This window comes from Gopherus flavomarginatus, chromosome 8, assembly GCF_025201925.1.
Source record: "Gopherus flavomarginatus isolate rGopFla2 chromosome 8, rGopFla2.mat.asm, whole genome shotgun sequence".
NCBI classification, from domain to species: Eukaryota; Metazoa; Chordata; order Testudines; family Testudinidae; genus Gopherus; species Gopherus flavomarginatus.
This window is the reverse complement of record NC_066624.1, coordinates 59571601-59599283: the sequence shown is the minus strand read 5'-3', so window position 1 is coordinate 59599283 and position 27683 is coordinate 59571601. Positions and strand designations below refer to the sequence as shown.

General features: G+C 46.6%; 1 protein-coding gene and 1 long non-coding RNA gene across 2 annotated transcripts in view; one reads left to right on the top strand and one right to left on the bottom strand.

Annotated features, from left to right (window-relative positions):
- Positions 1–27683, bottom strand: part of TF (transferrin) — a 56996-nt gene that overhangs the window by 15258 nt on the left and 14055 nt on the right. Inside the window, exons 9-21 of the mRNA XM_050965242.1 lie at positions 24677–24825; positions 24187–24280; positions 23300–23335; positions 21143–21301; positions 19975–20125; positions 19007–19071; positions 16806–16990; positions 14409–14595; positions 12762–12796; positions 7997–8156; positions 6842–6936; positions 4819–4896; positions 890–972 (exon numbers count right to left, since the gene is read on the bottom strand). Of these exons, the coding sequence (XP_050821199.1) occupies positions 890–972; positions 4819–4896; positions 6842–6936; positions 7997–8156; positions 12762–12796; positions 14409–14595; positions 16806–16990; positions 19007–19071; positions 19975–20125; positions 21143–21301; positions 23300–23335; positions 24187–24280; positions 24677–24825 (1477 nt within the window). The remainder of the gene's footprint in view (positions 1–889; positions 973–4818; positions 4897–6841; positions 6937–7996; positions 8157–12761; positions 12797–14408; positions 14596–16805; positions 16991–19006; positions 19072–19974; positions 20126–21142; positions 21302–23299; positions 23336–24186; positions 24281–24676; positions 24826–27683) is intronic.
- On the top strand, positions 8321–12661 carry LOC127057105 (uncharacterized). The gene is made up of 2 exons (XR_007776012.1): positions 8321–8802; positions 12198–12661. It is a non-coding gene; the product is annotated as an uncharacterized LOC127057105 (long non-coding RNA).

The window sequence follows — 27683 nt, the reverse complement described above, 5'->3', positions numbered from 1 at the left end:
GGGGTGCTGAAGATCCACTCAAGCTTAATTGTGCTCCCTCCCCTAAAAAAAAAATGAACCAAACATCCTGGTGGGTTCACTTTCTTAGTGCTATTTCAGAAAGCTGTTATCAAAAATCCAGCAAAGAACTGACTTCAGCTCTCTCTATGCTGCCCTCTGGGGCAAATCCCCTGAACTAAGAGTTGCTCCATTATATAGAAGTTTGGAATATGTTGAATAAAATGTTGGGAATGCAACTCTGCTAAATTCCACCTGCATCCTCTGTCTGTACAATGGGGCCAGGCAGCTATGTTATCCTGGCTGTCACACTGTAAGCTTTGCAGGGTTTGACATGAACAGCACTGGCATGGAAGGCCTCCAAGGAAAGCCTAGGTGCTGCACAAGCGACCTTGTTGATTCAGTACCATAGGTGACTTTCTGCTCAAAGGCAGCACTGAACCCCTGCCCCAATCAGCATGGGTCAGTGTGCTGGACAGGTGGGGGTGCTGTCTTACCAGGGATGCCAGTGTGATGGTTGCTTATCATGGTATGAAGCAACACCTGCAACGTGCAGACAGTTGAGTGAAAACCTCCTTCTGCTCTCTCCAGAAATGTACACACCAGTTCCATGCGCATTTCCTATTGCCTTCTACCACCCTCTTCCCACGCCCCTCCCCCAAACTGACATGGCAGAGCAGTTCCGGGGGATGGAAGGGTGGAGGAAATGAAGGAGGTTGCACATTGGTTTTTGACGTTATAACACAAGGCACAAGAGAATAGCTTTACAGGGGGCTCCATATTTGCTTAAATCTCTCTCAACTCACTCCCCAACCCAGCCTTCATATCATAATTTGGCCTCTCTCCATTTACAGACTGAAGCATCCATCTCCTCCATTCTTCAACCACTTACCTAGCTGTAGCTTTGAACCTCTCCAAGAACTGAAGTCGCAAGCTCTCATGGCCTGGGAGGTCAACCAGCGTCACACTAGAGCCCTGTAAATGGATCAGAAGCAGTAACAATTCCATCGATATTTAATCTACAAATATACATGATCATGCAGGTCTGGGTAATAAAATATGTAACAAGACATACAACAGTTCATATTCTACAGACAGCCATGGCCTATACAGCAAACAAGACTGCTTTGCAGTTCCTCAGTCCCCTTTGGTATCATTTCTCCTACAGCAGGTGAGCCCAAAATCCCCCACTTATCTGCTGTTGATAGGCAGCTTCTATACATGAGTGTAAGAGGCCCCCATGCCACCATCACAACTCTCTCTTTCCTAGGCCAAGCTCCAGGCTGACAAACTGCTAGTTAAACCTTTCCCCACACACGTCACATGTTCACAAGCATGGTTGTGTTCTGTGTTGCTACAACTAGTTATAAGTAAGGCTGCGAATTTGTCATGGAGGTCACAGATTCCGTGACTTTCCAGGACCTCTGCGATTTCTGCAGTGGCTGCTGCGGCTGTCCCAGGGGCCATCTGAGCAGCTCAGGCAGCCCAAGGCCCAGCCACACCAGTTGCTACTGGGGCAGTCTCAGGCCACTGCACCCCCCTTCCCCAACAGCAGCAGGAGTTTGGGTGTGGCAGGGGGGCTCAGGGCTGGGGCACGGGAGAAGGATTCGGGCAGTGCTTACCTCATGGAGGCTCCCCAGAAGCGGCAACATCCCTCTGCTCCTAGGCAGAGGGGCTAGGTGGCTCTATGCACTGCCTCCGCCTGCAGGCACCACTCCTCCAGCACCCATTGGCTGCAGTTCCTGGTCAATGGGAGCTGCAGAGCCAGCAATCAGGAAGGAGGCAGCGTGCAGAGCTGCCTGGCTGCATCTCCCCCTCTGCCTAGGAGCTGAGGGATGTTGCCACATCCAAGGAGGCACTGAGCCAGGTAGGGAGCCTGCTGGCAGTGCTGCCACCCCTCCCAGCTCCAGGGAGGGGATGGGGAGAAATGCGAGTAAGGAGTCCGAGGCTGGAGTCACCGTTGGGGGTAGGCACGAAGCCCTGGGCCAGCAGCCAGAGATATGGGGCTGGCAGCCAGGGGCAGAAGCAGAGATGGGTGTCGGTCCCTCACTGCACCCAGCAGGGGCTGGCCCAGGCCCCAGCCATGCACCACTAAACATTCCTCAACTTCCCTCTAGGGGACCACGCCCCACAGATTGGGTACCTCTGCCCTAAAATTTGTATAGGCCTTTCACATAACAGGGAGATAAATATGATTCCTGTGGCACCTTATAGACTAACACGTTTTGGAGCATGAGCTTTCGTGGGTGAATACCTACTTCTTCAGATGCATGTGGTGGAAATTTCCAGGGGCAGGTATATATATGCTAGCAAGCAAGCTAGAGATAACGAGGTCAGTTCAATCAGGGAGGATGAGGCCCTGTTCTAGCAGTTGAGGTGTGAAAACCAAGAGAGGAGAAACTGGTTCTGTAGTTGGCAAGCCATTCACAGTCTTTGTTCAATCCTGAGCTGATGGTGTCAAATTTGCAGATGAACTGAAGCTCAGCAGTTTCTCTTTGAAGTCTGGTCCTGAAGTTTTTTTGCTGCAGGATGGCCACCTTAAGGTCTGCAATAGTGTGGCCAGGGCGGTTGAAGTGCTCTCCTACAGGTTTTTGTATATTGCCATTCCTAATGTCTGATTTGTGTCCATTTATCCTTTTCCGTAGAGATTGTCCAGTTTGGCCGATGTACATAGCAGAGGGGCATTGCTGGCATATGATGGCGTATATTACATTGGTGGATGTGCAGGTGAATGAACCAGTGACGGTGTGGCTGATCTGGTTAGGTCCTGTGATGGTGTCGCTGGTGTAAATATGTGGGCAGAGTTGGCATCGAGGTTTGTTGCATGGATTGGTTCCTGAGCTAGAGTTATTATGGTACGATGTGCAGTTACTGGTGAGAATATGTTTCAGGTTGGCAGGCTGTCTGTGGGCAAGGACTGGCCTGCCACCCAAGGCCTGTGAAAGTGTGGGATCATTGTCCAGGATGGGTTGTAGATCCTTGATGATGCGTTGGAGGAGTTTTAGCTGGGGGCTGTATGTGATGGCCAGTGGCGTCCTGTTGGTTTCTTTCTTGGGTTTGTCTTGCAGTAGGAGGCTTCTGGGTACACGTCTGGCTCTGTTGATCTGTTTCCTTATTTCCTCGTGCGGGTATTGTAGTTTTGAGAATGCTTGGTGGAGATTTTGTAGGTGTTGGTCTCTGTCTGAGGGGTTAGAGCAGATGCGGTTGTACCTCAGTGCTTGGCTGTAGACAATGGATCGTGTGATGTGTTCGGGACGGAAGCTGGAGGCATGAACTCCACTGGCCATCACATATAGCCCCCAGCTAAAACCCCTCCAACGCATCATCAAGGATCTACCACCCATCCTGGACAATGATCCCACACTTTCACAGGCCTTGGGTGGCAGGCCAGTCCTTGCCCACAGACAGCCTGCCAACCTGAAACATATTCTCACCAGTAACTGCACACCGCACCATAATAACTCTAGCTCAGGAACCAATCCATGCAACAAACCGATGCCAACTCTGCCTACATATCTACACCAGCGACACCATCACAGGACCTAACCAGATCAGCCACACCATCACTGGTTCATTCACCTGCACATCCACCAATGTAATATACGCCATCATATGCCAGCAATGCCCCTCTGCTATGTACATCGGCCAAACTGGACAATCTCTACGGAAAAGGATAAATGGACACAAATCAGACATTAGGAATGGCAATATACAAAAACCTGTAGGAGAGCACTTCAACCTCCCTGGCCACACTATTGCAGACCTGAAGGTGGCCATCCTGCAGCAAAAAAACTTCAGGACCAGACTTCAAAGAGAAACTGCTGAGCTTCAGTTCATCTGCAAATTTGACACCATCAGCTCAGGATTGAACAAAGACTGTGAATGGCTTGCCAACTACAGAACCAGTTTCTCCTCTCTTGGTTTTCACACCTCAACTGCTAGAACAGGGCCTCATCCTCCCTGATTGAACTGACCTCGTTATCTCTAGCTTGCTTGCTAGCATATATATACCTGCCCCTGGAAATTTCCACCACATGCATCTGAAGAAGTGGGTATTCACCCACGAAAGCTCATGCTCCAAAACGTCTGTTAGTCTATAAGGTGCCACAGGATTCTTTACTGCTTTTACAGATCCAGACTAACACGGCTACCCCTCTGATACTTGATAAATATGATTATAAGTTTACAAATATTAGCAGCGTGAGGGTGGTGTTAGACTTAAATAACTAAACTTCAAGTTGAACTCAAGCTTAAAGTTTTGCTGGAGATTTTTGTGGTTTCTTCTGGACCAGCCCCCTTTCCTCATATGGTTCCGTTCTCATGACTCCTGCCCCATTAGCGCCATGCATCCTTTATTTAGCTTTTGAACCCAGCTCTTAATATCTAAATAATCCTGCAACCAACCTCCTTAAAAGACTGGAACAAATCTGTACTTTCTAGATCAAAACACTTGAAGACATGATGAGCCAAAAAAAAACAAAAATAAAAACTGAAAACGGAATGAAACCCACTTGAGCTTCTCAGACCTCCATTCCCTATTTGCCCTTCCATCACAGATTTGTCCCAGCCTCTCCAGAAAGATTCTATCCCAGGTTAAGACCAACTGAGTGAAATTTTAGGCAGACCCGTTCCAGTTTTGGCAAAGCTAGGAGAATGAGACACCAAATCAGATGTACAGCTTCTGCTTTACTACGGAGAGACTGGTGCCTCTCTCTGCAGTATCTGACTGTAATCAGCGGTAAATTCTAAGGCTACCAGCTCTCAACCAAACTTGTCATACCCCAAGAGTTTTATGCAAAATCGAAACCAGTGTCTGCTTACCTTGTCATTACTGACTCTGTAAACAGCAGAGCTATCAGTTATGGAGGTCTGGGTGTTTCGGTAAGTGCCTGTTAACAGCTATTAAAAATAAAACAAGAGAGGAAAATCAATCCTATTTCCAGGCTTCCGAAGAAATGTTTTTTCTACTCACTCACTGAAATTTCAGCAAAACAATGGAATTGTCTGTTTTAGGAAATGTTAAATCTATTGTTTCCTATCATTCCAGGAACCTCCCAATCAATTAACATTGGCTGGCTCCATCTCCATGGAACACTTCCATCCCCCGAAATGACGGACTTCAATATCGAGTCTAATTCAAAGCTGCCATTAATGCTTAATCACAGTCCAGAATGATATGCAACTACAATGCTGTAGGCAGTTTCCTCTCAAGAAAACACTTAACATTCTTTGCTATGTATCTCAACAGCCTTACTGGAAACAGAATAGGGACACTGAAGACGACCCAAGCAAACAAAAAGTATCGTGTCAAGCTATAATTAATTTTTACTTATGTATGAACAAGTTGTTTAATCAGCCTGATTTCTAAAATCAGGGATGAAACAACATTTAGAACAAGGTAATGGAAATACAGGAATATATGAAGAGATGAACTCAGCTTTGAGACTTTTTAAGAAAAAAGAAAACAATATATGTCTGGTATTTGGCCCACTTTATAATCAAGCTGATTGGGAAAGGGTGATAAATTTAAATACATGTTTTAAAAAGGCATTTACAAAGTCGTCATCATTTCCAGTTCTTTCAAAACTCAGTAAATATGTGCCAAATAGAAAAAAATAAGTTTTCTAATCTTCATGTTTCAAGGAGCATTTTGCAAACAAGAGGGAATAAAACAAAGTGCAGCAGATTCTGTATATTAGCAACCCCCCCCCCCCCAGTGGCCCGCAAAAAATTGCCATTATCCAGCAGTTGCCAATAAGTGGAAGGCACATTTGCAGGGCTGCAGCCAGGGTAGGAAACGCTGGCCTTCGAATTGTAGGACTGCAGCCAAGGAAATGTGCCTGTGGGCAGTGGGGCTGCAGCCCAGATGCTGGGGCTTCTAGAGTGAGTAGAGGCAGTGGGAGTCCACAGAGCTACACAGCACCTCATCTCTCCAGGGACTGGGGCTCAGCACATCCCAGCGCTTTCTTCCCTGGTGCAGCCCAGGGAGCACAAGGAGAGGTACCATGAAGCTCTGGCATCTGGGCTGCAGCCAGAAGTGAAAGTAAACCAGTACGGTACGGTGTACCGGTAAGAAAATGGCTGCCAATACACAGCCAACCATACCGGCAGGGCCGCCGATTGGGGGGGGGCAAAAGGGGCAGGCGTCTTGGGCCCTGCACCAGTGGCCAGAGCTCCGAGCCCTTTAAATTGCCACTGGAGCCCTGGCTAGGCTAGCTGAGGGAATCTAGCCCCAACCCCACCCCTTCCACTTGAGGCCTCCCCCTCCACCTTGCCCAGGACCCTAGCTGCCCTGTGTCTGTTACGTTACTTTCCCTCTTGGCTGCAGCTCCTTTCCCCAGCCTCCCCACAGAGCCCTCAGCCCCTGACCACCTGTGCAATCTCTATGCACAGGCAGGCTTGCTGGGCTGCAGTCCCAGAAGGAAGCACTAAAGGCTGCAGGCAGTTTGCTAGGCTGCAAAGAGAGAAGGCCTGGTCCAGCACTTCCTTTCTTGGCTGCAGCTTGCAAACCTACCTGCAGCTGGAGCTTTCCTCCTAAAAAATTGTCCTTAATAAACGGCATGCCACTGCCAACATCTGAATCCCATTAATCTTAAAGTCAATAGGACAGGGCTGATTCCCAACAAAATGATACTATTAACCAGAAGCTGATAACATCCAGGTTTCTATTAAGCAGAATCTACTATACTTGCAAGTTTTAATTTAAAGAGCCTTCTCCTCTTCCACAAATGCATCCAAAGAGCCCAATAAAGGTTTGAAAAGAAGAGCACGAGCCATGCAGTTTTCATTCACCTTGCCAATCTCAGTAGTGGGAGTACTATAAAACACACCAAACTTGACTTACTCGGACAAATAGCAGTGTTTTTCCTGAGTCACAAAGGCCTACCAGAAGCACTGTCCTCCGGCTGCTCTTCCTGCCCTGGATAAGTTTCCAAACCACTGTGGACAGAGGAAAAATTACAGGATACCAGTATATGACCAAGTGTGCATCTGTACAAACAAATTTTGGATTTGTAATTCGCCATCAGTGGAAGTACTAGTCTAGATACAGCTCAGATGTCTTAACCCTTTTTATCTAACCTTGCTCTGAGCATTATGGACAGCACCTTCTCAGGCTTTTGAGTTTCATATTGACAAGGTTTAATACTACCTGGTATAGATGAACAATCAGCTGTTAAAATTAAATAATACTCCCTTTAATTTTGCAAGTCCCACCATCTTCTCTCTAAATCTCTCTAGCTAACAAATGGTTCATACAAAACTTTTCTAAATTTTCCAGATAGCCAAACTTCACTGAAAACTCATTGACCACATCTGAAGATATTCAGCTGCAATAGAGCAAAGGCTCTGAAATCCTACTTTTCCATGATACAAAAGCCAAAATTTTCTGATAATAAAAAACAACAAAAATCTGTGGTTTTCCACAATTAAGATGAAACGCTGACCTTTAATTTCCTGAGCCCCAATATATATATAGGTATCGGTTTGAACACGTTTTATTGATACAGAAAAGAACCTCATTTATCCGAGCCTCCATATTAAGCGAACCACCAACCACCAGGGGATGACTGCCTGAGCTGCCCTCTTATCTTAAAATAAGGGATAGAAAGCTGTTTGCCAATTCTCCTAATTATCCCAATTTCTGATTATCTGATCACTGATTTGGCCCCAGTCCTAATTAGATCGGATAAATGGGGTTCCACTGTAAATTAAAAGCGCATTGAAAAATCAACTACAAGAGGGAGTGGTTGGGCGCACTGAATTTGGGACAGTGGTACGTTCAGTAAGTTAGGGGGGTTAGGCCAGGCAGCCTGTCGGGGCGGCTGGGGGAAGGTGGGCCGGGCCGGGCCGCGCACGGTGTCGGGGGCCCCGGGCCGAAGGGAGGCGAACCGGGTAGGGGGTCGGGGAACGGGCCAGGGGGAGGGGTGTCGGGTCGGAGTACAGGCTGGGGGGAGGCAGGCCGCGCAGTGAATCGGGCTGTCAGGCCGCGGTCACTCACGAAGGGTCAGGGCCACGGCCAGCAGCGCCAGCAGCACCGAGAGCAGGGTCGCGTTCGGCACCTGCAGCTCCTGCCGCAGCGAGTCCAGGTAAGGCTGCAGCCCGCTTCGCTGGTCGCCCTCCGGCGCCATCGCCCGCCCGGCTCTGGCAGCCACGTGTCCCTAGTCAGGGCCCGCGCCGTCAGAGCGTCGCGCCGGGCAGATGCATCATGGGAAACGTAGTTCCCCGCCCGCACCCGCCGACGGCTTCGCCGCAAGGCCTCTCGGGAGTTGTGGTCCTCCACATGGAGCCTCATGGGAGTTGTAGTTTCTTCCCTCTCCTGGCCTGGAGGGCGGCGCCCTGAGCCGGGCCCCACAGGGTGTTGCTCCCGTCTAGGGTTGCCTGGCCTGACCCAGTTTAACTGCCCCCATTCACTTGTGGAGGTCACGGGCACAGAGGGCATCTTTCCAGGCCACTTCCGCTCATCTGAGCAGCCCAGGGCCCCTGTTGGGAGCCCCACTGGGTCAAGTGCCTGCTTCTTGCTCCTCCGTCGTGCCCATGGCGCCAGGGTCACCAGGTGTCCAGGTTTCCCCGCACACGGCCTCTCCTCCAGTCTCCGTCCCAGTGGATTTTTGAGATATACACGTCTGTGGTTTTTCCTTGCTCGTCCTTTTTCCAACATCGATTCTGGTCGAACTGAAAATCCCAGCATGTGTGTTTACTGGAGGCCGCCCTTACTTCTGCACTGCTGCTGGCAGTGGTGATGCCTTCAGAACTGGGCGGCTGGAGAGCAGCAGCTGTGGGCTGGGACTGACTGCCTGGAAAAAGGTACATTTAAATTTGATTTTAATTTGTTTTTGAGGTCATCACACTTATTATTTATAAATATTAGCTATTCAAATTAGAAAGGAACTACAGGAGAAACTGTACTCTCCCGCCTCCCAGCAGTGTCCTCTATTTGGGAACTTAAAATATGGTAATCCTACACAGCGTGAGGACCCAGCCCTCCTCCCATGGAGCTGGGTGCGCAGGAGATTGTAGCCCAGCTCTGCCAGGAGCCCAGCGCCACAGGTGGCTTTTTTAAGTGCACTCTCTCAGCAGTCGGCAGGCAATTGCTGCCAAACAATCTGTAAAACTTTTAACAGCAACTCTTCTCTTTGCACCAGGGTCATTGGCAGTCATGCCTACCTCCTGCTCCCATGTAGAGCAACCAGCGTCGCCACCACATCAGGATTTATCAATTTATAATGCCAAATAGTTCCAAAGCATAGTGGGCCATTTCCTGAAGGTTTGACAAGATAGCAGTTCATGGGTCACCAGAATGACTTGCATGAGTTCCATAGCTAAACGGGCAGTAGTTATATGGAGCACTGTGGGAGTGAGGAAAACATTAATCTTTAATCAGCCTGTTGCTGCATCCTTGAATTCTACATATTACATAGTATATTCCATACAAAAATGGCATTAAGAGAACACTATTAGCATTGCAAAGTCAAGTACTCAAAAGTTAGGAAAGGTCAGGATTAAGGTTGCTTAGCAACCTGAAGTGTGCCCTCTTGTGTATGTACCTTATATTGTCTCTAATGACATGAGTACATACAGTACTGTATTTTCCACAGCGCCCCTACTAAAATTCTAGATATGTAGTGAATTTTTGGATATAAATAATCGATGGTACTGGTTTTTAACACATAGGGCTTGCTCCTCTAAAATTAACAACTCAGCAAGCTGCTGCTAGTAGAAGCTAAAATCATTAAGTACGTCTGAGATGCAAATTAGCAAAGCAGAGGCTACTGCTGCAGGGAGCCCCAAGCCCTTTAAATCCCGGCCCCAGCCCAGCTGCCGGAGCTGCAGGGTGTGGGAGGGTATTTAAAGGGCCTGGACTCCACAGTAGCTAGAGACCTTTAATTTGCCCCAGGGTGCTCCCAGCTGCAGAGGTGGCTGGGCGCCTCAGACTGATTTAAAGGCCTTCAGGCTCCCAGCCACAGACAGTGCCCAGGGCCTTTAAATCTTGAGAGGCCATGCCTCTCTCAGGACTCTAGCTGTAAGTTACTTTCACCACTGGAATACACAGAGGCCTGAAAACATGCTGTCACTCTTCAAAATAAGAACTGTCCATTTATGATCTGACTTCAGAATTACTGACCTCAGAGCTTTCAAAAATGATGAGGCAGGGCCCCCAAAAAATCAAGGGCTTAAAAATCTTGAGGTTTTTTAAAATAAATTTTGGATTCTTTTTCTATGCCTTCTTTTGCAGACTTTAGGAGGCACACCTAAGCTTTTTCAAGTTTTTCTCTGCAAACATCAGACCTATAAGTTTCCTTTTTTTGTTAATGAAAGCTAAGGTTAATTTTCACAGTCTCTTGACTGTAGCAGCTGGGGCTTTGGGGAAAACTCCAACCAATCCCAAGTGTTGTTAACACTGGCCCAGATCAGTGGGGACACTCAGGACATATAGGCCCTAAAAAAATCCAGAACTAGTGTTTAAATAATCCAAAGGGAACTCTGAAACTGAAGCCCCATAGTCAAATATTCTGTACTTTAAGAGCACTGCTATAAATGAAAGATCAGCACCCTTGCTCAGCAAGTTATCTTAACCTGACTGCACTTTGTAAGCCCCTTCAGGATTCAGCCTGAAGCAAGCTGGGCTGCACTAGAAATAACAAGCATGGAGGGTCCAGGGCTTTCCACAGTGACCCAGGCTCCCTGGCTCTTACCATGGCCCAGCTCCAGCTTCTGGCCTGGCCAGTGGGCGAGGCCTGTGAGGAAGAGGAGGAGCAGGGGTGAGACTGGCGCTTCCTCTGAGCCTCAGGCAGGTGCATAGCTGGAACAAATATCATCCTGGAGTCATTCAGCCCAGGACTTGAACGCTGCATTTTGAGATTGTCCCACCCAATTCAGATCACCCTAAGCAGATATGACCCTTAACTTTAATTGCTGTATGCTGACTGGCCAACCGATAAGCTAAGCAAGTTGGCAAGAGCTGGGAGAAGATACTTCCTCCTACTTGTCTGCAGTTACTACCTCATGCAACTTTTTCACAAGTGAACCAGATTTTGGCGGGGCTTGGGCTGAGTCTGGTGCTAAGAAGCCACAGCCTCCTAGCAAATCTTAGCCCTATGATTGGTGCCTGCCCCACTTGCCCGTGCGGCAGAACAACCAATCAGAGCTGCTGCAAGAAGGGGTTGGCTAATGTTCTCCTAGATCAGAGGTGGGCAAACTTTTTGGCCCTAGAGCCACATCGGGTACAGAAATTGTATGGAGGGCCAGGTAGGGAAGACTGGGGAGGCTAAGCCTCCCCAAACAGCGAGGCATGGCCTGCCCCTGCCCTCTATCCAGCCCCTCGGAACTCCCACCCCCATCCAACCCCCCCAGGACTCCTGCATCCTATCTAAAGACCCCTGCTCTCTGTCCCCTGACCATCCCCCCGGGATGCCCATCCCTTGCTCCCACCCCTTGAGCACCCCCCCAAAGGCCCCCCACTCCCATCCAACCCTCCTTGCTCTCTGTGCCCTACGTTACCTGTTCTCTTAACCCCTCACCACCACCCCTACCGTGAGAATAGTGTCAGCTCCTGGGGTGGGGGAGTGCACTGCAGCAGAAGGACCCTGGACAGCCGTGGTGGGCTCTGACTCTAGCTCTGGAGTAACGAGAAAACTGAGGTAGGGAAATGTGGGTAGGCGTGACTTTGTCTAGATCTGTGTATTTCTTGTATGAGTAAAGAGCAGAGTCCTGTCTGTATGTTTCATGCGTTGCACTATTTACATAGCCCCTTGAAGAAGTAAACTGTAATCCAGGAGGCTTTTACCATTGGGTGGAGTTCTGTGAGAGAGCGTATTGAAGCTGTTGAGGAGCCTGAGGGGTCAGTACCCCCGGGCAGTTTGACTGTACAGTCTCGACCCTCAGGAGGGGGTGCTAGATAGAGGATCAGCACCCCAAGAGTGTGCCTAGGGACCCGAAGATAGGGGCAGTGCCTGGGCTCTGTTCCAGCTCTGGAAGCTGAAAGCCCTGAGGGATTCAGTTGCTAGATCCCTACACAGCAGTCTAGGAGTAGCCAAGGAGGGTACTTGACTGGAGCTATGACAGGCTGGTCGGACCAACTCCAAGAGGGTTGATGTGTCAATAATTCGGAGATTTTAGCTGGTTCGATACAATTGTCCTGCTGGAAAAGCACAAAATCTAAATTTTCCATGCAGTGAACTATGTTCATTTGCTGCTTACAGGTGCCAACCTATTGCATCAGAAATGCTGGTCATGTAGCATTAGTGGAAATTGCAACTCAACGTTTCTGACTGGTTCCACTTGGTATCTAAGGTTTGCTGCTGAGTAAGCTCTACTGGTGTGGGTTATTCTGGGTATGTATTATTATTATTTGTATTACCATAGCAGCTATATAGATGCATTGTTAATGCTTCCAAAGAAATATGATAGGTTCACCATACACACTGAAAAATAAATATGTACATTTCTGTGAGGCTGGCTTGTGCTATTCTGTGTACTTGATAGCATTCTGTAATAGCTGAGACTCCAAATGCAAAGGAGAACTTCAAACTAAATCACAGCAAGCCCAGTGTTAGACTCTGAGATTTTATTTCTTGCTCTGGTGACAGTAGGGAGTCAAATGTCATGAGAACAGGCTAGACACCTCTTCAACAGTGAGTTAAAGAGGGGGAAGAGACAGCAGCAGTGGGACGCCAGCTAGCTAGAGTTCAGTGCTGAGAACGCTACAAGGAGTGAAGCATCCAGATTTTTCCTCCCACTGTGAGGAGCTCCTGTTAATCTGATCAGTCCAAGTCACTGAAGCTGCAGACCTGGAGGAGTTCTGTAAGGGGAAGAGAACAGGCAGATTCAGATATGGCTGGCAGCTTGTTTAAACAGAAAATAAATACACCTCACATCCTACCAGCACAGATAGCACTACTGTAACAGTCTCTCCATGTGGAAAACATACTCTAGGTTTACATGCACAAAGTGCTTCAAAGAGCTCTCCCAACCCAGTCCCGACAGGATTTCACTGTTTGGAGTGGATCAAGGGCAGGCTGCTCAGAGCTACTCTGGCCATGTGTTCTCCAAGCAGGAAGCACCATAGGAAATGGGGCAGGAGCACTAGCTGGCTGGAGAGCTCACAGCAATATATTGTTTCCAGCTCTCTCTGAACCATAGAATATCAGAGTTGGAAGGGACCTCAGGAGGTCATCTAGTCCAACCCTCTGCTCAAAGCAGATCCAATCCCCAACTAAATCATCCCAGCCATAGCTTTTTCAAGCCTGACCTTAAAAACCTCTAAGGAAGGAAATTCCACCACCTCCCCAGGTAACCCCTTCCAGCGCTTTACCACCCTACTAGTGAAAAAGTTTTTCCTAATATCCAACCTAAACTTCCCCCACTGCAACTTGAGACCATTACTCCTTGTTCTGTCATCAGGTACCACTGAGAACAGTCTAGATCCATCCTCTTTGGAACCCCCTTTCAGGTAGTTGAAAGCAGCTATTAAATCCCCCATCATTCTTTTCTTCTGCAGACTAAACAAACCCAGTCCCCTCAGCCTCTCTGCATAAGTCATGTGTTCCAGCCCCCTAATCATTTTTGTTGCTCTCCGCTGGACTCTTTCCAATTTTTCCGCATCCTTCTTGTAGTGTGGGGCCCAAAACTGGACACAGTACTCCAGATGAGGCCTCACCAGTGTTGAATAGAGGGGAATGATCACGTCCCTCAATCTGCTGGCAATGCCCCTGCTTATACAGCCCAAAATGCCATTAGCCTTTTTGGCAACAAGGGCACATTGTTGACTCATATCCAGCTTCGTGTCCATTGTAACCCCTAGGTCCTTTTCTGCAGAACTGCTTCCTAGCCATTCGGTCCCTAGTCTGTAGCAGTGCATGGAATTCTTCCATCCTAAGTGCAGTTACAGTTGGGAAATAAAATTTTTCATAATATTAGTGGCCAGTGGACTGGATGGGCTCAAGGGACTTGTTAAAAGGCTTCTAGGGAACTGGTTCAAATCTGTGCCAGGTCTTCTCCTCTAATTTGCCGCCGCCTTGGCAATCTCAGATGAGAGGCCAAGTACTGAATCGATGTGAAAAAGGAACTCGTCGTCTCTTTTCCTGATACGTAGTTTCCACAAAACAGGAGTGAGCACACTGGCGGGGCAGGGACGGTTGCATCACCGCTTCTCATACGCTACCTATACTAGAGATAAATAACAGACCCTAGTGTCTGGTGATACTAATCCAGCATGTTTCAACTCATAACATTTTTGCAAGAAAAAAACATGTATTGGTATGTTCATAAGTTGTTTCCTTCATTTTTCTTGGAAAACTGGACTGGGCAGGGACAGACATAACTCCCTTGAGCCCCAACTCTCCATGATATTCATATCTATGTAGCAGACAGATGCAGTTCATCTATTTTTCATCTGGGTTTGTTACAGTTACCTGATGGTGAGCACTTATTGAGACTAGAAACAGAATCAAGGTACTCTGTTCCCAGGAACTCCTTATAGGTTGTTCCTGTGGAGAGTTTAATCAGGCACGAGGTGGAATCCTTGAATAAAAGGTCCTTGGTTTTAGACTGAAACATCTGGAATAGATCTGTCTGATTTCCACGGGTTCCATACAGTTTCTGAAATACAGGAATGAATGGGTAAATGGACATAGATGAGAGCAAAGACTCAGCCTCATGCAAAGTCAGATCATCTATAGGGCGTAAAGCTGGAGAAAGTTCTCTCACCATCAACAGAACAATGTAAGAAAAAATATTTGCATATACTCCCAAAAGAGCTTCTTTCTACAGGGACGGGAGGAGAGCAGAAGAATCCATAAAATCCAGTAGAGGTCTCACCTTGCAGATTTACTTGGAAAGAGCTCAGATAATACGGTGATTGGCAAGGTAGAAAGCCCTAATACAGAGAGCAGAGACTGCAGTATGAAGGCGTGTATCACTACATGACTGGTCTTAATCAGTTTTGGTCCTATAGAAATAGTGAGAGATCTCAAAATACATATTTTCCTCATGCAGAGGGCTGAATTCTCCAGTCTCTCATATTCACATTGTGGCTCAATTTAAGATGGCCAGAGATTCCCATAGGACAATTCCTCTTGTATACCAGGTGTGACATTGCACCCCATAATGCTTTACATAAATATGCTTATGAGTGTATATATGACATAACTGGAATATGTTTTATGCTAGATATGGCATGTAACATATCTTTGCAAAGGTTATGTTCTACTGAAAGTATTCATCCTATTCGTATGCATTTATCATTTTTATATGTGAAGTTATGAGCGTTGGCTCTATGCTTGTATTTAAAGTGTTGCTGTAGGAAGCACATAAGACAAATTTGGTCAACATAGTGTGAAGGGGTTGTTCAAGTAATTGGGAAAGCTAATAGTGGACCTAGAGAGACGCCAACCTACATCTGAGCTTTCCTGGGAACGTTCAAACTAACAATGGCGTCGGCCTATAAAGAACTGAGTCATGCATGGACATGTGACTTGCCCATGTGACTCCAAAACTCTATCTTGTCACTGTGATTCTGCACAGGAGAACATTAGCGGTTTCCATCCACAAGAGAGAGACTATATAAGGCCCTGGAAAACCCCTCCATTTTGTCTTCAGCTGGCTCAAGAGAGAACCTCTCCACCCCAAAGAGATGCCTGAAATAAATGGGAACAAAGGACAGTAACTACGGGGGCGTGGGTGATTGCTGGACCCAGACTAGATGGAAGTCCAGTCTATCAAAGAAACTTATTGGAACATCTCTGAGGGTGAGATTTACCTGAATTTAGTTTCCTACTGTATTAGGCTTAGACTTGCATGTTTTTGTTTTATTTTGCTTGGTAATTTACTTTGTTCTTTCTGTTATTACTTGGAACCACTTAAATCCTACTCTTTATATTTAATAAAATATTTAATAAAATCACATTTTACTTATTATTTAACCTAGAGCAAGTATTTATACCTGGGCAGCAAACAGCTGTGCGTATCTCTCTATCAATGTTATAGAGGGCGAACAATTTATGAGTTTACCCTGTATAAACTTTATACATAGTAAAATGAATTTGTTTGGGGTTTGGACCCCATTGGGAGCTGGGTATCTGGGTGCTGGAGACAGGAGCACTTAAGCTGTTTTCAATTAAGCCTGCGGCTTTTGAGGGACATGGTTCAGACCAGGGTATGTGTTTGTAGCAGGCTAGCGTGTCTGGCACAACCAGGCTAGGTACCAAAGTCCCAGCCTGCCACGGAAAGCTTAGAGGTAGTCTCCGCACATCAGGTGGCAGTTCCAGGGGGGTTTCTGTGACCCAAGCCGTCACAGCAGGAATCTCTGCCAGCAAAAGAGGAAGGTCCTGATCACCTCTTCTTTTCTTGCAATGGTATGAAACAAAGTTTGTGGGTTCAGATTTCCAGTAGATGAGACAGAATATGCAAACAAGCTGAAACTGAGTGGAAAGTTTATATAGTCTGTGATGCCATAAAATATCTGGCTTATGGCATCCTGTGGGAATGGCACCAGTGCCTACCAAAGTCAATGGGAGACCTTTCATTAAATGCAATGGGCTGTTAGAAAATTGGGCTGATTGGATGAAAAAAATTCCGTGTGATAGACTGCCCCTCTTCTATTACATTTGTAGCAGTGTGGTCATCCACTCTCATGAATCCAAACACTGATACAGCCTGCTGCGTCTGGATTTGAACAAGGAGTTGGACTTGCTGATAAGAGTTTCTAACACTGGCTTGTCTCACTTATGCATGACCTGTTATTGGCTCATGCTAAATGCTAAGAGGGGAATATAAAAACAAGCTGAATAGATTTCTCCCTCAGTACTGACCTCTTGCTTTATCAGCATCTTACGGACATCAGCTGCTCTGTCTGGACGTGTGACCACAGCATGGGCAGGAACAAGAGCCAGGTGGCATTTCTTGTAATCATTAGGACTGGCGCGTGTTCCATCCCGGCACAGCAACTCGAATTGGTCACTTTTCAGCCCCTTTGCCCATTCAGCAGGATTATGTCCTTGAAAGAGAATTAGATGGAAGCTCTAGAGCTGTTTGACAGCACCAGGCTTTACTCTGAGTGTGGTTGCCCACGGGGGGGTATCCTTGGGAATGTCTGGGTGTGTGCTTGTATTTGGATACATACACGTGTCTAGGAGATGGCCTGACTAGAGCTCAACAGGAAGCTGCTGGTGTGGGGGAGACTGTCAGGGCAATCTGGAGGATTTATTCACACATATTTTATTAATATTCATTCTACTAGAGGAGGATGTGTCTAATCCCCTCAGCTGTCTTGAAGACCGTAGCCAAGGCTTGTGGAAATGGGTATTGAACTCTCAGGTGTGCAGACAGTGACTGGCAGACTCTGTGACAGGCTGGCAGGAGAGAGAACCCTGCATGAAGCTGTTGAGTGGGAGTTGGGCTGACTGGGGCAGGTGTAGCTTGTTAATTCCATGAGGAAGGAAGGGAAGAGGGTTAGCCTGTGGTCAGAAAACTAGGGACAGAGACAGCCTGTCCTTGCAGGAAACCGTGGGACTAGTATTGGGGAGAAAGCCTGGACTGGGGTTTCTGTTCTATGATTATTGTTTGAGTTACCCGTGAAGTCATACCCCAGGAAAGGGGTAAGACTGATCTCAGACAGAACGGGCAGGCTTTATCTGGAGCAGGGTGGACATGCCATCTGCTCCCCAACACCAGAGCAAGGTGAGCAGGACTTGGGCCATAGACTTCAGTGACCAGCCACTGGAGTCTGAAGCTAGCACTAGTGTGCTTGCACCCACCCAAATCTGCACATTTCTATCCCTGAGCAGATAACGAGGCTTTGCCCTCCTATGATCTGATCCAAAGCCCATTGAAGGCAATGGAAAGACTCTCATTGACTTCAGCTGACTTTGTCTCAAGCCCACAGAGCACAGTGGGATGGCTGTGAAGGGAAGCAATGCTACTAAAACCATGTGCTTCATCAGCAGCTACGTCAGCATGGGGTATTCCCACCAGCATGATGAAGTGCTCCCGTTCTCCACAGCCCTTTCCATTCTCTGTGCTTACTGACAGATCTAGTGCCTAAACCTTTACAGACAGCCTGTCTGTACCATAGGTTTTATGAGTATCCAGTCTAGTCATTTATGGATGTCATAAACAGATAACTAAGGGTTAATGTCTCTTTCACCTGAAGCACCTGACCAGAGGACCAATCAGGAAACTGGATTTTTTCAACTTTGGGTGGAGGGAATTTTGTGTCTGAGGTCTTTGTTTTCTGTCTGCCTGCTTTCTCTGAGCTTTGGAGAAGTAGTTCTGCTTTTTAATCTTCTGTTTCTAAGTGTAAGGACAAAGAGATCAGATAGTAAGTTATATGGTTTCTTTTCTTTGGTATTTGCACGAATATAAGTGCTGGAGTGCTTTGATTTGTATTCTTTTTAAATAAGTCTGTTTATTCAATATTCTTTTAAGCAATTGACCCTGTATTTCGTCACCTTAATACAGAGAGACCATTTGTATGTATTTTTTCTTTCTTTTTTATATAAAGCTTTCTTTTAAGACCTGTTGGAGTTTTTCTTTACTTCAGGGAAATTGAGTCTGTACTCACCAGGGAATTGGTGGGAGGAAGAAATCAGGGGAGATTTGTGTGTGTTGAATTTGCTAGCCTGATTTTGCATTTCCTCTGGGTGAAGAGGAAAGTGCTTTTTGTTTCCAGGACTGGGAATGGAGAGGGGGAGTCACTCTGTTTGGATTCACAGAGCTTGTGTCTGTGTATCTCTCCAGGAGCACCTGGAGGGGGGAAGGGAAAAAGGATTATTTCCCTTTGTTGTGAGACTCAAGGGATTTGGGTCTTGGGGTCCCCAGGGAAGGCTTTTCAGGGGGACCAGAGTGCCCCAAAACACTCTAATTTTTTGGGTGGTGGCAGCAAGTACCAGGTCCAAGCTGGTAACTAAGCTTGGAGGTTTTCATGCTAACCCCCATATTTTGGACGCTAAGGTCCAGATCTGGGACTAAGGTTATGATAGGAGTCTACTGTCAAGGTGAAATAGTCACATACCATCGGTGCTCTCATTGACAATGGTGTGCTTAACAAAGGCCACGTCTCCCTTTTCAACCAGGCACCTAACAAATACCGAGAGAGAAGACAATCAGGAGTTACAGGTATTTGTGAATCGTTGCCTTCCCTGCAGATCCGCTGTTGACACTTGTCATCTTTTGTGACCTGAACCTGTGAGCGTTTTTAGCTCTGCTAGAATTGACAAGGACAGTTAAAATGTAACATTTTACCACCAGCAATGTGCAGAGTCCAGCATGCATTTCACCACTGACACTTTTTAATTTAACAGAAAATATAAGCTTTGTCAAATGAATAAGAAACTTGTGTGCTGTTGTTTATTATTATTAATTTTATTTATTTTGTTGTTGCATAACTCAATTTGCTACCTTCAAAATCCTTGTCATTCCTGTCAGTGAGGATTTCAGTAGGGATAGCCTGTGAAAGGTGGAGCTTACACCAAAACTACTGCGAGCCATGAAGCACTGCTGCGTTGGGTCATTTCTTTTCCAGTACAGAGTGAAACACAATGAATTGCCTAGCAAGGCTCATACTAGCACAAGCTACTTAGTCCTGAGCTGTTGGAGAGTGCCAAGGAGCTGGCCTGGGCAGGAACTGGCCTCCTAGATTCTCCTTTGGGATCGTACAACGGGGTTTGGGGGAAGATTTAAAAAATGCATTCTTGTTCTCCCTTTCAGTTAAAAGGTAAGATCTAGTGGCCTTGCCCTGTGGGAAGGCTAAAGTTTCAGTCCCCATCTGCTATTGCTCGTCTCCATCCTGAAGGAGTAGCACTGATATGCTTTGGAGGGAGTTATGAGGAGAAAGATGGTGTCTGCACAGTGGGGCCTGGAGGGAAGAGGAAATTAGAGTGAAGGGAAAGAGAGAGGATTCTCAGGGCTCTGTCAGCAGGGGCAGGGCTCTCACTCCATCACCGCCCAAGGAACTTCTAGTATTATATTGGAGTCACTTACCGGAAGGCCCCACTGTATCCATAGTATCTCTCATTGCTGTTGGCGGCACATGTGTAATTTGGTGGGAGCTTGCTGCCTGAGCCCACACACAGCTCGCAGAGTGGTGAGGTAACTGGAGATCCAGGAGCACAGCTTTTACTGAAGAACTTATCTGCCAGGAGGAATATAGAACACCTATTGTATATTTCCTCTCTGGCTTTTGCTTTTCTCTATCCCCTGGTGAGAATCTTCATATGATTCATTATTATTAGGCCTTGAAGTAATTTAAATTCATTGAAAAGAAAACTAAAACCTCTTTAAAAGACTGAGGAGGCATTTCCTTAGAAACCATCAGTTCCCCTGCTGCACGTGTACAAAGTGAAGTTACGGACAGAGAAACTCACAGTAAGAAACAGACGCATCTCTGCTGTGCACCAGTTATTCAGCATGAGACTCAAAGCCAATGACAGGTAATTTGGAAATAAGTATTATTTGTGTTGCAGTCATGGCCCAGGATCCCACTGATCTAGGTGCTGTACAGACAGTGAGCAAAAAGACAGTGTCTGCCCCCAAAGAGTTTACAATTTAGGTAATATCTTCAGCCTAAAAAATGGCAGAGGCTGCATAAGGGAAACATTGTGAACTAGGACCACTGTCAGTACGGGTCAGGGTTTGATCTAACAACCTTCACAGCAAGAAGACAGATTTTGCTACTTTGGTCCAGATCGGGGCTCTATCTGATCCAGCAGCCTGTCTCCAATCATAGCTGGTACCAGCTGCTCTTGAAGAAAGTGCAAGAAACCCAATTTCTGCCCAAGTCCTTGTCTTTTTCATCCTGGCTATTAGAACTCTAGATAGGCTTGTTATCCCTACAAATGACCATTGCTTGTTTCATGTTCAATAACATCTGCTAAAGAAACAGACTGACATGCCACATCTGACTGCTGCTCCATCAGGGTAGGAAATACTTAAGTCCATCTCAGGGAAATGTGGCTCCTTGAAACCTTTAACAAAGCAGCATTTCCCACGTGCCAGCACCCAGCCAGCATCCAGGAGTCACCAGAGACTCAAAGGCCAGACAAGAGCTGTGGGATGAGGCTCTTGCTCTCTAGCACTGGCCCCTGATGTCTGTACTGGGGACACGGACACACACAGTCACTGTGAGAAGTTGATACACAAGTTGACTCACCAAAGTCGCAGCTCCCGGTTTCATTGTGAATCAAGCCCATGGGGACATTCCAGCCAGCAGTTCTCCCAACACCTGTATGACAAGACTTCTTACCACGCAGGGTCTTCCAGGTGATACCGGGGTTGGATTTCTTCGCCACAGCCACAGCATAATATGTTTCTGTCACAGAGCAGAAGGAAAAGGAAGTGAAGCAGGAGAGTCAAACCTAAACCAGAATTAACATCCAAGGTTTCAGAATTCTTTTCATCCTTCCCCCTCCATAGAGAGGATCTACAAATGGGAATAACAAGAATAGTATGTCCTCCTACAGCCTATCCACCCCACGATATGGAGGGCTTTGCAGGTGTGATGCATTTAGCTCCACAATACCCCTCTGGTAGTATTCCCATTATTTTTCTCTCCACAGGTGGGGAAATTGAGGCACTAGGTCATTAAATGATTTGCCCACAGTCACACACGAAGTCTGTGTCAGGGCCAGGGATATAGCATATACCTTCTGACTTCCAGTCCTGCCCATAACTACAAGACCAGCCTGCCTCTCTGTTTGGGGGAATATTTCTACTAAAGCCTATCTTCTAGTGCTGTATCCCAGGCCTTCTGTCCCTGCGGTGTAATGTGTTGGCATATTGGCACTCAACATAAACTGTCTCCCTGCCACTCTTCCACACTTTGCAGTGGGATCAGCTAGTGGATCCATGTAGTCACAGATCCAGCTGGCCACACATCCGCCATTCTGCTAACAATGAAGATCTAGCTGAGCACAACTCAGCAATATACTGGAGCAGACAGACTCCGATGCCCGAGCTCTCCGAGGGCTGAACACCCCAATTCCCCACCACAGAGCCTTCTATTTCTGATCCCTTTCAGGCCATCTGCTCCGATGGGGGAAAGGGTGCAGGAACTGGCCCTGATGCCTCTGTGGTGAGGAGACCCAAGAAACGGGTATTTGAGTGAGGGCTCCCCTCCCTTTCCAGGTTCAAAGCCTGCGGGAAAGGTTTTTCCTCTCCACCTTCCTTAAGGACGAATGGCCCATGTTCCACAATAAGACAGATGAAAGGTTGATGTCTTCCTTAAAAGCCAACATCATGTTTATTCAGTGCTCCTGCAGCCCTGGATCTAAAGTCACTGCTTATCCCAAGAACTGGCACTGCACAAGCTGCTGCAGTGAATGCTTCCCTGCCAGGCCACTAGGAACTGGTCTGAACCTGGCAAACCCATGTCATGTAGGTCAGTGAACAGGCAGCAAACTATAACACCATCTGTGCTACTGATGTGATTTGATCAGTGACCTAGCAGTAGCAAGCACTATATCCCATTAGCAATTTCTGAAGATATTCAGTTCCCCTAGAGGGGTTTATGTTGAATAACATGAAATCAGACTTTCTAGATATCATAAGAGAACTTGGGTTCCTTTCTGTATATGAGGCTCCTCTAAAGATTTCCCTGTCATTGGGCCAGCAGCAGGGTTTGAACCCGAGACCTTCAGCGTTAAAAGTCTGAACCTCTACAACTCGAGGTAGCCGACTAACCAGATGCAGGCTCAAAGCTCCCTTTGGATCAGCCAATGGGGGGTGAGGGGGGATGTGTAATACACTCTGAACAGTGGTTACCGCTAATGTTCATGTGAACACAGGAATTGCCATCCTAGAACAGATCATCTAGTCTGCTCCAGTCTCTGACCCAGGCTAGTACAAGAGCTTTCAGAGGAAGACAACAAAAATCCTGCATAATCCACCTGGCCAGTTGGGCAATTTTATATCAAGAGGTAAATCTCTTCCTGACTCCATTTCTTTACATTCTTTGGGTAACTTAACTTGTTCCCTTCAGAATGTACTACCTTGACCTTTCTTTTTTGTTGAATTTTATCTGAGATCATGTTGTCAAATTGACTAGGTTGGGTAGGTCCTTATGTCATTCCTCCCTGTGTCCCTTAATCTAAATAACTGACGGCCATTAGCAAACTTTCCCCTTTACTACTGGATCTGTGTACCAGATCATTACTAAATACACTGGACATAAAGGTCCCCGTAGCCATCTTTGTGGTGAATGTTGGTCAAGAAACAGAAAGCTAAGGGTTAGGAAGAAATGGCCAATTTATTTTTTCAGTTTACTCTAGGTCAGGATTTTATCTACTGCCCCTCTGTTACCAATAATTACCTCCGCGTTCTTCTTTCTGGCATCGGCCAAAGTCAGCTGAAATGGGAAAGAGGAGGAGATGTCAGATAGAGAGCTCTTCAAAAGCAACTGTGCAGTTAATGCTAAAAATAGGTTTCCCTGGCACTGTGTATATATCTAGCTCTGTAAGGATTCTGTTCACAGCAGTGGTTTCTCTGTGGGGCAACTGGCTAGTTACTTTCTGAGGAAGCCTTAATGCAGAAGGAGACAGAAGTGGCTGGTCTAACATCTAGCACATTAGCAGAGCAAAGCTGCTCTACTCCCCTTCAGGGGCACCAGCTTGGTAAACAGAGACTGGAGCTGGAGGCTAGAAGACAAAGATTTAATGATTGTGAAGAATTCTGTGAATAAGGGTTGTTCAAGTCAGACAAAACCAGCTGTCATTGGCCTTTATTGTGGATCCCAGACAGCCGTTCCACATCTGGATTGCTAGCAGGGAGGGGCCCTATGTCATCTGGAACTGGCCACTTGGGATACCTTGATACAGGGCAGATGTTCCCTGATGGATAGAGCCAATGGAGCAGCCCCATGTCATCCCCTCCACACAGCCCCCAAGGCGGGGGTTTCCAGGGGACAGAGGGGTGTATCAGAAGCAGGAAGGGTGTGGCTAGAGTGCCCTGCTCCAGCCATTCAGGGAATGCTCTAGCTTATGCCCAGGACCACTCCTGTCCAAATCTGCTTCAGCATCCAGACAGTGCAGTGATTTAAAGCCCCTTTGCTCCCCCACCTCCACTCATTTTCTGGATCAAGCTAATTGTGACCAGAATCAGGACCACTGACTTATCATAGTTAAAAATAAAATCAAGGTTTCTGATATCAGTTAATTCCCCATCAAGAACAAGCTAAAAGACAGTTTGTGCCCCACTCACCCCCGTAGTATTCTCCCATGACTGGCACCAAACCACATACACCAGCTGTGTAGACATGACCTCCATCCAAGCTTATGGCGTCCGCATCACCTTTCTGCAATGAAAGTAACTCAACAAATATGAAATGAAGCTACTTTTCATGCAGCCTCCCCTTGCCAGAGACGAGGCCTTTTAAAAATATTGCTGTCACGAAAGAGATGGTAGGATAAGTAGCTAACATTTTAATGACTTTGACTCGAAAAATGAAAATTTAGAAAACATGGAAATGTTTTGACAATTTGTAAACTTCAAAAAAAAATCAAGTTAAGAAATTCATCAGAACTGACTCTTTCCTGGAAAAAGTTTCAGTTTCAATGAATTGGCGTTTTCCAATGAAAAACTGTTTCATTGAAACATTCCTGACCAGCACTGCTCAAAGACAGAGAGAGGAAACTGTTCCCCGAGCTGGCAGATGCATGGAGAGAGCAGTGGGAAAAGGAAACGCCCATACCGCTATCTTGGCAATGCAGTCCTCTGTTGTTTCTGCCACTGCACAGTCCAGGCAGCCTTCACTCACTGCACTCCATTCATCACACTTGGCCTTCTCATCTTTACTTATTGTGCACCACTTCACCTTTTTCGAAGGGGCTTCAGGAGTTTCTAGGGAAGCAACGAGGCAGAGAGAATATGCCAAAAGCTTATCTAAAATGTAAAGCCACCAACTGACTGATTGCAGGAAGAGCAGGGCTGCTGACAACAAGTCATTGTGTACACACGATCCCTGCAGCTCCATTCAAAATAGTCTCGTTTGACAAATGCTGGACTAGAGGAGTGCAGAATATGCAGGAAAAGGATGCCGGTTGGCTGGGTCTGGTTTTCACTGGACAGGGGGATGCTTCAAAATCAACATAGAGGCTTAGATTTTAAGGCCAGAAGGGACCATTAGGTCATCTTGTCTGACCTCCTGTATAACCCTGGCCAGAGAATTTCACCCAGTTACCCCTGTCTTGAGACTAATAATGTGTGTTGGACCGAAGCATCTTCCAGAGAGGCAGCCACTCTTGGTCTTAAGACAGCAAGAAATGGATACTCCACCACTTGCCTTAGCTTCACTTAGTTCTACTGATTTGTGCCAGCTCAGAATATGGTCCTAGGCTTCATAACCTCCAGGTCACTTAGCATTGGTAGTGCTGTGCATTGATATATGAGAGACCAATGTTCTTCTCAGCACAGCCCCAGCCTTTCACTCCCCAGACCAGCCAAGTTGAGAGTTGAGCTGGGCAAAGTTTCTTGGCTACGTAGACTCATAGACTCATAGACTCATAGGTCAGAAGGGACCAATCTGATCATCTAGTCTGACCTCCTGCACAAGGCAGGCCACAGAACCCCACCCATCCAATTTTATACAACCCCTATCCCAGGACCGAGTTATTGAAATCCTCAAAAATGGTTTGAAGACCTCAAGCTGCAGAGACACCACCAGCAAGCGACCCGTGCCCCACGCTGCAGGGGAAGGCGAAAAACCTCCAGGGCACCTGCCAATCCGCCCTGGAGGAAAATTCCTTCCCGACCCCAAATATGGCGATCAGCTAAACCCTGAGCATGTGGGCAAGAGTCACCAGCCAGCACCCAAGAAGGAGTTCTCCGCAGCAACTCAGTACCCATCGCATGCAACATCTCCCCGCAGACCATTGAGCAAACCTGTCTGGTGGTAATTCAAGATCAATTGCCCAAATTGACGATCCTATCATAACATCCCCTCCATATACTTATCAAGCTTTGTCTTAAAGCCAGGAAAGTCTTTTGCCCCTACTACTTCCCTCGGAAGGCTATTCCAGAACTTCACTCCCCTAATGGTCAGAAACCTTCGTCTAATTTCAAGTCTAAACTTCCTAATATCCAGTTTATACCCATTCGTCCTCGTGGCTACATTAGTACTAAACTTAAATAATTCCTCTCCCTCCCTAACGTTAACCCCCTTGATGTATTTATATAGGGCGAGCATATCCCCCCTCAGCCTTCTTTTGGCCAGGCTAAACAAGCCAAGCTCTTTGAGTCTCCTTTCATAAGGCAGTTTTTCCATTCCTCGGATCATCCTCGTAGCCCGTCTCTGAACCTGTTCCAGTTTGAATTCATCCTTCTTGAACATGGGACACCAGAACTGCACACAGTATTCCAGATGGGGTCTCACCAACGCCGTATACAACGGTACTAACACCTCCTTATCCTTGCAGGAAATACCCCGCCTGATGCATCCCAAAATCGCGTTTGCTTTTTTAACAGCCGTATCACATTGGCGACTCATAGTCATCCTGCTATCAACCAGTACCCCAAGGTCCTTCTCTTCCTCCGTCGCTTCCAACTGATGCTCCCCCAACGTATATCCAAAATTCTTATTATTAATTCCTAAATGCATGACCTTGCACTTTTCACTATTGTATTTCATCCTATTTCTATTACTCCAGTTTACAAGGTGGTTCAGATCTTCTTGAATAGCATTCCTGTCCTTCTCCGTGTTAGCAATACCCCCCAGCTTCGTGTCATCCGCGAACTTTATTAGCACATTCCCGCTCTTTGTGCCAAGGTCAGTAATAAAAAGGTTAAATAAGATCGGTCCCAAGACCGATCCTTGAGGGACTCCACTGGTGACCTCCTTCCAGTCCGACAGTTCACCTTTCAATACGACCCTCTGGAGTCTCCCCTTTAACCAGTTCCTTATCCACCTTACAACTTTCATATTCACTCCCAGCTTTTCCAATTTAAATAACAGCTCCCCGTGCGGAACCGTGTCGAACGCCTTACTGAAATCTAGGTAAATTATATCTACCGCATTTCCTTTATCTAAGTAATCCGTCACCTTCTCAAAGAAGGAGATCAGATTGGTTTGGCACGATCTACCTTTAGTAAATCCGTGTTGCAGTTCGTCCCAATTACCATTGACCTCTATGTCCTTAACTACTTTCTCCCTTAAAATTTTTTCCAAGACCTTACATACTACAGACGTCAAGCTAACAGGCCTATAATTACCCGGATCACTCTTTTTCCCTTTCTTAAAAATAGGAACTACATTAGCAATCCTCCAGTCATACGGCACAACACCCGAGATTATCGATCGCTTAAAAATTCTCGCTAACGGGCTCGCAATTTCACGTGCCAGTTCCTTTAATATCCTCGGGTGGAGATTGTCCGGGCCCGTAGTTTATTTGCTTAAAATGCAAAAACAAAAAAAAGCAGTTTTGGGTAGTCAGAAAGCATTTGTGAACAGGGGTCGAATTTGGTTAATAGTTTCACTTCCAGCACCAAAATAGCATAAATAAATGTCAGAGAAGTCTAAACATTTTGTTTGGCATTTTGAAAACTAAATGTTCCAAGACTACATTTAATTTGAATGGAAATGGTTTGTTTCAACCTGAAATGATTTCTTTCGGTTTATTTTTTGGTTTTGCCTCAGTGGATTTAGCCCCATGTGACCCAGACATCCAATCAAAATGGCCCAACATTGCCCATGGAGCTGTCCC